This window comes from Diceros bicornis, chromosome 3, assembly GCF_020826845.1.
Source record: "Diceros bicornis minor isolate mBicDic1 chromosome 3, mDicBic1.mat.cur, whole genome shotgun sequence".
NCBI lineage: Eukaryota > Metazoa > Chordata > Mammalia > Perissodactyla > Rhinocerotidae > Diceros > Diceros bicornis.
The window spans coordinates 53,740,107-53,752,585 of NC_080742.1; the positions used below are offsets into that span (position 1 = coordinate 53,740,107).

General features: G+C 40.5%; 1 protein-coding gene across 2 annotated transcripts in view; it reads right to left on the reverse strand.

The window, feature by feature from the left end:
• Window positions 1-12,479, reverse strand: part of CPVL (carboxypeptidase vitellogenic like) — a 130,693-nt gene that overhangs the window by 101,357 nt on the left and 16,857 nt on the right. For both annotated transcript variants that reach the window (XM_058527596.1, XM_058527601.1), the window contains exons 2-3: window positions 8,683-8,871; window positions 1,361-1,479 (exon numbers count right to left, since the gene is read on the reverse strand). In XM_058527596.1, the coding sequence (XP_058383579.1) occupies window positions 1,361-1,479; window positions 8,683-8,860 (297 nt within the window). In that variant the 5' untranslated portion in view covers window positions 8,861-8,871. The remainder of the gene's footprint in view (window positions 1-1,360; window positions 1,480-8,682; window positions 8,872-12,479) is intronic.

Sequence of the window (12,479 nt, forward strand, 5' to 3'; positions counted from 1 at the left end):
CCCCTGGTTTCCAGTTGGGTTCCACCAATGGGAGGCACCAGCAGGAGTCTAGAAGGCACTCAGGTGCCAACCCTGCACTAGTACAACCCTTAGAGTGCGTCTCTCTTTAAATTTTGTGCTCTAGGCATCTTACCTGCCTCACTCAACAGTAACACCAAGGAAGAAATAAGTAAGAAACTCTCTAGGGTCTAGGAAAGGCTTCCCAGAGTAGGTGACAGCCTGAAGACTACTATGATCCCATCCAAAAAGTATATGGAATTCCTCACCATTTGTTACACGCCTCCCCTCCACCCACAACTATATGGTGAACGATGTCAAAGGACATGGTTGAGAAGGCAGAAATGAGAAGTCAAGAAAATACAACCCAACAGCAGCAATGGAAGCAATTTAATTTGAAAAGTACCCTGGATTAAGCAATTTACCCAGTCATTGCATATGCAACACTGCTATATGCAAATCACATGCAAATATAAATACCATCCTCCATAAGGATAGCTTTTTCTTTGTTTTCTCTGGCTTCTAAAGCAAATCCAGTTTGGAAAATAAAGACAGAAAATTACCTTGTGGTGGGATAAGATTTTTTTATGCATCTCAGCACCTCTACCAATACACCCAACAGTACCCATAAGCCTAAAGTGATTTGTTCATGCTGAAGAACTGTGCCACCTTCCTATGAACTAAATAGGATGGATAAACTTGAACAGGATGGATAAAGTACAAGGATGTACCTACCTGGGTCTGTGTAGGACCTCAGAAGGTGAGCAGCTCTCTCCTCCAGATAAACCATCCTGTGTTACCAGTCCCCACCCCAAAGACCCACAGAATGAGCTTTGTTCTCTCTTCTCTGTGTTTCCACGGAGTACTGCTCAATTTATGGGTACTAGATGCATGGAGGAGTGTAAGAATAATAATTTGCACAGCAAAATCTGCAGACAGAGCAACACACAAGACCACAATCCACTAAGTTTACATGTGCTTCCACATGCATTACCTACGAACTTCAGGAACCTCCTCACTCATCCTTCTTTGGCTCCCCACCGCCCATCCCTGCTCCAGGTATTTTTAGAACAAAACAACAAAAGGATAGGAAGAAGACTGTGGCAGGAAGAACATGGTAGTATTAATATTCCAAATAAGGCTGCAAGGAATTTAAAAATTGGACCTTCCCCACAAACATTTGTTTCCTGCACATAAACAGGAACACCACACAGAGTCACTGGCACTTATTTTTAGAAAAAAAAAATCTGAAAGATTAAAAAAAAGAACCTGTAGGTTTGTTTTGGGGCTAACATTTCTACTCTGGTGCAGCACAGTCAGCTCTAGGGGTCAGTGTCCTGTTAGGGCACTGCCACAGGCCTACCTGAGCCGGAAAGAACCAGAAGAAAAGGTTGCTGTTGTATGTCTCGTTCACAGTGATGTAGCCAGCGTAACTCTTCACATTCGATCCGGGGAAAGGAGCGACCAAACTCAATTGTCTCCCTAGCAGAGGAAAAAATTTACCCAAAGATTAGAGAAATAATAGAGCGTTAGCCACCTCGGGGCCAGGTCTGCAATGGAGCAATCAGAAAGGCTATAAGGAGACTGGCATACAGGTACTTGCTATAGCAAATTCCAGCACGCCCTGGCCAATTCCATGGTCAACGTGTACAATCTGCCAAGGACAACAGATATTCTGTGCATTTTTGGGGGGGTTCCCAAATATATTTTATGAGATATGATAAGATTTTTTTTAAAAAGAAGAAAAGAAAATCACCTATCCTCAGCTCCACTCAAAAAAAACAAACCAAGGTGTTCACAGTGGGCCACCTGGAAGGCCAGGGCAGCATAAAGTCACCTGACCCCAAAAGGTAGGGGTCCAAGAGAAATAACAGAGCCAAGTAGCTGTCAGCCCTGGGGAGGCCTGTGTTTTCCACACTCGTCATCATGAAAGCAAAGGCCTGCCACTTCCATAAGGGAATGGAGGGAGGCTTGTGGGGAGAGGGGAAGGCTGGGGAGGGTAGGGAGCATGGGGAGAGGCAGGCGGTGAGACTGGGGGTGGTCTCGTGGCTACTCAGAGGGAGCCAAATAGGACAGTTGTAGACAGTTGTAGAGGGCCGAGGTCCTGGCTCTCTTATGGCAGCAAAGGAACAGGGACAGAGAGGGGGAAAGAGGGAATGCTCAGACAGCTGAGGTGGCCCAAGAGGAAATAATACTAACAGGAGCTAACACTTAGAAGGCCACTGTACCAAGGGCATTACATTATGAGGTAGGTATAATTATTATCCCCACTTTACAGATGAGAAAATTGAAGCACAGAGAGGTTAAGTAACTTGCCCAAGATCACACAGCCAGGAAAGAAGGGCTGTGATTTAAACCTAGCAGACAGGCTGCAGAGTTTGCTCCTTCCCCCACCCTGCTACACCACCTCTCAGCTAGAGAGTCAGTCAGAAAGTGTAGGGGGCAGCGAGTGGAAGGAGAAGCAGTGATTAGAAAAGGAGTGGGGAAGGAGGGAGCAGGGTGCGGAGAGAAGGTAGAAGGGGAAGTCTGGGTGAAAAAGAGTCCTTTAGTGGTGACAAAGCAAGAGTCCCCAAAAAAACTAATCATTCAAGAAAAGCTATTTAAGTCTGAGACATGTTAAGTGGGAGATTGGTGAGTAGAGAGGAGGAGATAAGGAAGCTTGGTCCTTCACACATGCCGCCGACTAAAGATGTCTTCAGTGGGTGCTGGAGCCCACAGGCTCTGGAGTGCCGACTGTCAGCATCCCTTCCCCACTCGGCATTCAGAGACATCACTGAGAGGGTGCAATAAGGCACGGTGAGAATATTTACACTCGGGGATCAGTGTACAAATCAGGGCCCCACCCCCAGAGCTGGCTGTTCAACTTTTACCAGCACACCACTGCTTTGGGGCTACAAGTTCCTCTTTTAAAATGGATGTGCCCTGCAAAGGGAAACTATCGTCTGCACCACACTGTTCCCTTTCCCCAGCACTCTGCTGATCCTAGCACTGCTATTGACCAGCTCTGTGACCCTTTGGGCGGTCATTTAATCTCTCTGTGCTTCAGGTTCTCATTTACGAAAGGTGGACGACCTTAAGAGTCCACGCACGTAAAACCTGTAGAAAAGAAGCGGGCTTGTAGGGAGCACCACTACTGTTGTCATCTGCGAAATGACCTGCTGATTTGGAGCAGACGGCACCTGGGAGCAGAGGAGACGGTGGGGACAAAGGAAAGGTCTCAACGGGCAGTTCCCAGAGGGTCCTGCTAGGCTGGCACAACAGTAAGAGCATGGGTTTCCGAGTCGGAAAGACCTGGGTTTGCAATCCTGACGAGGCTGCCTAGCAAGTCACTTGATCCTTCTGACTCCTCTTTCCTTTTGTGCAAAAGGTGGATATTGATTCCCCCACCCCAGGCTTTCTGGGAGGATCAAACGAAAAAATGCATAGGAACCCTTAGCACGGAGCTGGACATAAAATAAGGGCTCAGGCAAAGGGAGGGATGATTATGATTAGCCCGTGGGCCACCCCAAGTGCAGTCTAGAAGCCTGGAGGACTTTGCCTTTTTCTGGCTCAGTCCAGTTGCCCCAGGGAAGATTGCTTAATCCAACCTCTCCAGCTCTTCCCAGTGAGATCTATCCCTCCCTGCCAGAAAAAGTCAAAGCAAAAAAAGAAAGAAAAAGAAAAAAAAAAAAATGAAAGAGAGAAGAAGATTTTAAGGAAAAAAAAGGGAGAGATTTCAGGGAAAGTGCTGTGTGCCAGCCCTGCCCCCATTCCACCCCCTTCCCTCCAGCTGCCATCTCTCCCCCCTCCCCTTCTTTGCTTCCACTCTCAATTAGCCCAAAGAAGGATCACCTCCAGGGCTGGGCAGCCTTTAAAACACTTTTTTTTTTTTTTGCCATTTTTTTTTATTGAGCTATAATTGACATACAACATTATATTAGTTTCAGATGTATAACATAACGATTCGGTATTTGTATCTATTGTGAAATGATCACAATAAGTCTAGTTAACATCTGTTACCATACATTGTTACAAAATTCTTTTTTCTTCGCATGAGAACTTTTGAAATTTACTCTCAGCAACTTTCAATTATGCAATATAGTATTGTTAATTGTAGTCACCATGCTTTACCTTGCGTCCCCATGACATTTCTTTTATAACTGGAAGTTTGTACCTAAACCACTTTTGAAATATTTTTTTGCAAAACTATTAATCTCTCAAAATCAGAGACTCCCCCCGCCGCCCCCAAAAAAAGGAGAGTGGAGAACTGAAGACCGAGGGGCTGGGAATGAGTGAGATGTGCATCACAGAGGGGTAAGTGGGCAGGAGAGGATTCAAGAAAGACAGAGAAAAATGAAAAAGGTCAAAGTAAAATAAGAAGAAAAACATATATATAATAGAAACGAGCTGGAGGGAATGGAAAATGGGAGAGGGATGATTGAATCAATCTATCTCTCTGAGACTGGCACAGCACAAGGTCTGCTGGCTTCTCTGAAAAGCACTCATGCTTACCCAGCCCTCCCTTTCTGAGGATTCCAAAGTTGTTTCTCTGCTACCTTGTACTCACTCAGGTACATTTCCTACCTTCCCTTCTAGATCAGGGGCTATCGAAAAGCAAGAAATTTGTCCTGTATATCTTTGTACCCCTGGGGACAGAGCATGCTGGTTTACATGCTTAAGACATTCAATACATACTTTTAATGAATGAATGTTAGTGAATGGATGGATGAATGAAGGAGCAAATGAACTAAAATAGGCCACACTGACAATGCACTGGGATTAGCTTATTTCTACAAAAACCTCCTAAGGCAGGCAGGCCTTATTAAGATCTTAAGGAATCTAGAAAAACTTTTCTCTGGCCCACAAAAAAAGTGTTTCACCTTGTTTCAAATTTTAAATTCCCTTTAACTAAACCACAGTGAAATAGTGAAAAGTCCTTTCGACCAAAATGATTTTTTATATTTTCAAATGTTCTGTTCATCCTTCCAGAGTCTATTAACAGAATGTGGAAAATAAACTCCCACGATGTAGGAGTTTCTTTCTTCCTGGAACCATGACTCACAATACAAATGTTTCGAAGCATCAAAAAAAGGAAAAAGGTTTTCTTTGAAGTGATTTCACTTCCTCCTCGTAATTTACTTCAGTTACCAGTGTTTGTGTTATAAACACTTTCAAAAAGACTGGAGTATGACCAAAGGGCTTGAACCGACTATCAGGCTGACTTCACAATCGCAAAGACTCAGGTCATCATCAGTATGGGCAAGGCATTCTCAGACTCTAAGTAATAATAAATTAAGACCTAATAGCAAAATATTCTTTAAAGTTTGTCAAAAATGCAGTGTTTATAAATATGCTAAAATTTGCCTCCTTTATTCATTTTGTTTCAGAGAGTACGGATTTATTCTAGCTGCAGAGAAAGCAAACATGCAATTACAATTATATAAAACTAAGCCAGCTAATTGGGGATTTAAAAAAATAAAAATTTCCCTTGTCTTTTTGTGAATTACCGTTTATCTCAAAAATGTTCCATTGAGATATCAAGACTCACGTTCCTAAGGTTTTGACAGAGTCTATAAACAAGAGGGATTTAGGGGAACAAGCTGACCATCAGTCCAGAGCTTCCTGAACTTTCAGGAAAGCGGATGAATAAAATTATTCTTAATTATGTTATCGGGGCTGCATTTGAATACCCAGATGTACCAGATTTTGGATCAGCCACTTAAAATTCCGTTCAAAGATTTTAACTGTATAACAGAACTTCAGAAAGTGACATTACATCAGACTTAATATTTTAAATGTTGTCACTCATCAGATGGTGATCTATCAGGCTTTGCACCAAAAGACAGAAGATAAAACTACCTCCCTCGGAATCTGTCTTTGCTACTGCTGACGCCTGTAACAACGAAATGCTTGTAGGCAAGAAATACGGGAATGGGAGGGATGCGGACAGTCTCTCAGGCGGATTTCTCTATTGTTTTCACTTGATTCTACCAGACATATGACACAGGCGCACCATGGCCACTTTCACTTACTGCCTTTGTTTAAGCTGTGCCCTCACTCTGTGCAAGGCTCATTTCTATTTACCCAAATCTGACGCCACACCCTCAAGTCTAGAGCTGATCACACAGCACAGTGGTTCATACCTTGGGTTCTGGCGTCAGCAGAGATAGGTTTTAATTTCAGCTCTGCCACTTACTAGCTTTAAATGGCCCTGGGCAAGATATTTAATTTCTCTGGGCCTTAGTTCTCTCATCTGTAAAATGGGAACAATAATTATTCATTCTTCATTAGGGTTGCCTTGAAGATTCAATGAGCTAATGTGTGTAAGGCACAACCCCTGGCACAAAGTTAGGTCTCCAATTTAAATTCTACAAAAATTTATTGAGTGCCTACTAAGTACTGGCATTGTGCAAGGTGCTGGGGATATAATTACTAAGTGTTAGCTATTTACTACTTTTACTACTCCTACTATTACTATTTCTACCTGGACTATGCCAACCAATAGGGACAGCTTCCTTCTAAACATTTCCAGCATGCCTACCTCAAATGCAATTCTTCAGGACTTTAGTATGCACAGCCTTATTCATTAATTGTTTCATGTGTGTGCATCTGGTTACTCCAGAAGGGCACAAGCTTCTTACACAAAGGGAAAAAAATTATAGCAGGCAAATCACAGAGCAGAAGTCAGAAAATTTGGGTCCTAAACCCATCTCTGCTACTCATATCTGCATCCCCTTGGCCAAGTCACGTAAGGTATTTGAGTCTCGAGTTCCTCATCTGTGGATTGGTAGGGTCTGGTTATGAGTATTTAACTCCTTTTCTTCTCTAAACTAAATGATCTGCTTTGATTTATGTTAATGAACATAATCTAAGTCATCAGAATCCACTTATTAAGGAAGCCAAAATGAATGCACATGATCCAATTTGGTGGATTTGAATTAATGGTATTCTGCCTCTTCTTATATGTCTAGTGATATCAGTCTATTCCACTGGGCTACCATCTTTTCATGACTTTTCTACATCAAGTAAAAATGAGTCTTTTTTCAAAAAGACTGACTACATTCTCTGACTACATTGTCACTGATTACACTATCAAATGTACACTGATGTACACTGACTACATTATCAAAGTTTTTCACCTTTTTCTTAGAAAAGAGATGGTGAAACATGGAGCCAATGCGTATTTCAGACAAAGACACATGAACATGACTCAAATGTACCCTTAAGATACGGTAATGTTTTGGTTTTCAACCAAATACAGTCACACGTCACTTAACGATGGAGGTACGTTCTGAGAAATGTCATTAGGCAATTTCGTCATTGTGAGAACATCATAGAGTGTACTTACACAAACCTAGATGGTATAACCTACTACACACCTAGGCTATATGGTACTACTCTTTTGGGATCACCGTCGTATATGCGGTCTGTCGTTGACTGAAACGTCGTTATACGGCACATGACTGTAAACAAGAACATTTATTTTTGATCTTTAAAATGATCATTTCCCTAAAATTTCCAGTATCACTTCCACAGTCCCATGACTTCTACCAACCTACCAGCCTCCCAGGCATTAACTCCGCCTTCACCTGTGACTAGGGATAAACTTCCGTGCTACGGAGCAAACACCAACGCCTCCATCTATGCGCCAGATGCCATGTCTCTCATCTACTTAAAGAAAGTGCTGCGGCAAGAGTTTCGCCCACTGCAACCAACATACCCCCCTGCTGGATCACTTCCATCAGCAAACACATTATCTCCTATCCTCTTCCAGACCCTTCCTGACCCCATAGCTCCCTCCAGCCACCGCCCCATTTCTCTGCTTGCTTTTACAAACTGCTCCTCAGAATAGCTGCCTGTATACTATTTTCTAGTTCAGGAGCCTACTGAGGTCCAGAAAGACTAATTCATCTACACAGTGATTTACCTAAGCATGAAGAAGCTTTAAGAGCAGAGACAGGTCATAAATTTTAGTCTCTGATGACAGTGAATGACATCTTTTTTCTATTAATAATAATAATGGAAAACCCCACAATCTCCAAATAAAAGCAAACACTAGTATTTAGAGAGCAATTTACAGGTCATAAAGAGTTTCCATGTGCACTTTCCCATCTGATTCTTACAACATCCCTGCGACTTGGGTAAGTTGTTATATCTCCATCTTATTAATGAGGAAACTGAGACCTACGATGTTTGGGTCACTTGCCAAGAAAGGGGGCCCAGCACAGTGGCTGTGAGCTTAGATTCTGGCATGAGGCTATCTGGGTGTGAATCCCGCATCTACCAACTCATGTCTGTATGACTCTGGCAAGTAACTTAATCTCTTTCTGCTTTAGTTTTCTTGTGTGTATAATGGGTACACCTCCCCGGGTTGTTGTGCTACTTAAAGGAGTTTACGTAGAATGCTTGGAACCAGTAATTGATACACAGTGAGTTCTAAGGTTAGTATTAACCTTATTAAGTGACCAGCTGTAGAAAGGCACCATACTAGTTTTAAAATTGAAGTGCAAGGACTCAACTACTAGATAATCTGGCCCTGATGAACACTCATTTTAGATCAAAATCCTGACACTATATGACATCAAATCATTCATATTGGAAATAAAACAACTGAGTAAAATACCACAATGTATTTTGGATCCTGTGAAATAATTGCTTTAAAAAAAAATGTTGAAAGTAACCAGTGGTTTTCTGATTTAAACTTACCTTCTTCGAGGTTTCCAGCTTTAATATAAGGAGTAAGAACTAACGGCTGTCCTGCATCTCCCTTCTGTGGTGTGGAAACCCGGACACTTCTGTATAAGGAGCGAAACAGCCCATCACCACCAGGGCTGAGCATCAACAGGACCAGCAAAACAGTCGCCTTCCACATGGCACCAACCATTCCTTCCAGGCCTGGGATGAAAACAATAACATTCCACAAATAAATCAAAGAGTAAATATTTCTCTAGCCCTTTTACAGGCAAGACATTTATTTATTCACTCAAAAAAAATTTATTGTGTGTTAAAGGCCCTTTGCTAAGCATGTTGAATACCAACTAAGTAAGACAGACCCAATCCCTGCTCACCCCGAAGTTAACGCAGCTGTTCAAGGGATTTACAACATAACTAGAGAAACAATGTTTATTTCTAAAACTGTGGTCTGGAAAGTAAATTCAGTGCAGGATTAGATAAAACCTCAAGACAATAAGGACTCCAACTGATCACCAAACGAGTGGCAGACAGTTATCCACTACAGGAAGGCAGAGGATTGAGAACACACTTCAGGGCGAGAGAACCTAGGGAGGCCGTGACAAGGTCGCATGTGAACGAGAGGTGGAAGGAACTCAGAAAGGCAAGAGAAACGAGGAAGGCTTCACTGGTGGGTGGAGCAACTCGAGCAAAGGTGAGACCTCAGTTGTCCATGGGCACTCTGCAGGGAAATTGAAAATAAACAAAATGGGTTTTGGGTTACCTCATTCATCTCTTACAAATCACTCAACTTTGCATCCAAGAACACAAAAGAAAGAAGGAAGAGCAGGAGGGCCCTACAACTATCATCAGGTGCCTGCCCCTAGAGCTAGCTGATAAGCAAACTCATGAATTAGGCCTCAAACTTAACCAGCATTGTCAAAATTGACTATAGTGGAGCCATTTTAAACGGAGTCAGAGCTGCCTTTCCAGAGAAAGTGCCTTGCTATGTTGACTCTTGGACTGGGCCAATTTGGACTGGGCCAAAACGGCAATTGTTTTACAAGCAATTGTTTGAGAAGTCGGCAGGAGAACGGACATCCTGATCACAAAGACTGAGGACTGTGGACTTTCTGAAGATAGAAACAATAGTCAATCAACGTTTAGCCAAGACTAGCCTCTGCCTCCAGCTCCAATTAACATTCTTTGTAATACAACTTCCCTCCTGTGCCTTTAAAAGCCCCTGACCTTTACTCCCCAGTGGGATACTATTTGGGTTTCTACCTGAACCTATGCTCCTGGAATTGCAATTCTGGAGACCCTAAATAAACCTTTTGCTTCTCTTGCAGTTTATGCTTCTTATTCATTGACATTACCTTAAAGCTTTCCAAGGATCTTTTGATGTTTGCTTAGAGGATTCATCTTTCCCATGTATTTTTAGCTAACTTGTATATCTTAATAACTCAACCAGGAAATCCAGGATTATTATCACCAATTTTAGATAAGGAAAGCCTGACTCAAAGGAGTTCCTTAACCAAGGATATGCTGAATCCAATCAGAGTTAGGACTAGGGTAAAGTGAGTCAGATGCATGCAGGGTAGGATCTTGTCTTTTTCTAAAGTTTTGATATTCTGTTTATCATGGATTTTTTCTTTGCATTAATTCTGATTTTTCTCAAATATTGCATTAAAGTTCTATATTTATCTTGCTTACTGAGTTTTTTGGCGCTCAAATTTTACACCCAAAGCAGGTGCCTCACTTGTCTCACCTTAATCCTGACCCTGGTAAGTATTATGATGCCCACATCACTGCTGTTCCATTACTCTGCACTATTGCTGTTTAAGCATGATCAAAGTTCTTAGCTCTAAAGTCTAAGTAAAATACATGAAATGAATAAATACTCCGCACAGATTTCTGGATACAAAAAGACATATACAATTATGCAAATATAATGCCTGCTTTTGATTGTTCCGTGCTTTAAAATGCCAAGCCATTAAAACATCTTAAAAACACAAAATGTGTAAAAATCTATTAACCACATGCTTATCACAACCCAGTTTGGCATAATATGAAAATCTTGGTTGTATCAAATTTAAAAAGTTTTTCAGCCATATTTCCCCAGGAGATAAAAGTTTATAATTATAATTTGATTGAATATATAATCCTGGTCGAGCCTTTCACGATTAACTTAGTAGAATTCCCTATACTTAATGTAAACAAGAACAACTAAATACAGTATGTAGCTAAAAAATGCTTTTGCCTATTATTGACTATAATAAGGAACAAAATGAATTTAGAAACTGAAATTAGGTTCCCAAGGAACCCAAGGGTAATGACCACTACGGCACTGATAAAATTTTTTTTTGTTGTTATATGAACTTGTTACACAGATAATGTTTTAATAACATAGGTACTTTCAAGGAATGCTTGAAATTAACAATCTTACTTTCTAGTTGGTTTGGGAAAAAAATCGGTGGCATTAAATCATACTGGAAGATTCTCTTCCAGTAAGAGGGTTTTTCCTGGGGGCAGAAACAAGAAACTAATCATGCCATCTAATTTCTCAATCTTTCTGCTGCAAACCTCCAGCCTCTTTACTGGAAGTCATTAATATTTAAATAACCAGGGTAGATACAGCACTCTCTTGTAAGCAGATGTTGACTCAAGGATGTTAAAGAAAGAAACAGGTAAAACTTGTCTTGTTTTAATTGACATAGATCTAACATGTAAAAGTAAGAGTTGGGTCAATTTAGTAGTTCTCATTAACATTTAATCAAATGACTATTAGAGTCCTGATTTCCCATGTAGGTGATTTAAAGCAACAGGACACTTCATTTCACAGTTCTCATTTAACAGTCAGAATTCCTGAATGTGCCTAGCTGTCATCTCTCCTAACAAAAATGAAAGCTATTATCATGAATAGAGAAGTGTTTTTCTTTTTTCTTAACAGCCTTCTCAAATGTTTTTGCTTATCCTAAATTAGCTTGCATCTTTTCATTTAACGAACATTTATTGAGCACTTTCTAAACTAATAAACCCCATACTAGAAGCTATTGCCTGCAGAAAGCGAAAAAAAACATTATTAACCATATTCTGTATCATATGTCTACTTGAAATGATATGAAAACACTGGTACTATTTCCAGTTCAAATATCTCATATCAAAGGATTCAGGCAAGCTGTTCCTCTTAACAAATGTTTAGGAACAGAATAAAATCTAGGTGACTACAAAGCAATATTGGCAACATCAAATAAGCTAAAGGTCAAAAGTATATGATTTGCTACAATTGTCCCACTAAACCTTAAATATTACAGTTGGAAACCATGTGTCCAATGCATGATTTTTGTTATAAATAAAGCTATTTATCACAGTGTTCTTTAGAATAGTAAAAACTTACAACAATTTAAACAAGTCAAGTTACTGTACACCAAAAAGATGAAATTATATATGGCAATTAAAATGACTCTACTGAGAATGTTCTGGAAAATATAATAAAATGTTAGGTAAAGAAAAGCAGGCTATTAAATTGAACATATGGTATTTTCTCTTTATTTAATGTCTTAAGAATTTCTAAATTTTCTAGAATAATTAATCTTATAATCAGAAAAAAACAGTTTTTAGTTTTGCTTTTTTTAAGACAAAGTGAAGCAACTGATAGACATGGCAAAAAAACGCTTGTTCCTTATTCTTTATTACTACCTGGTTATGACCTCTTGCGTTTCCTAGGAGTAAGCATTCTGTTTGTTCTTTTAGAATAGGGTCTTCTTTCTCTAACATTCTGTGAAGATGTGCCCTGATCTCCTAAAGCCATAGAACCTCAGAGACTCAAAGTA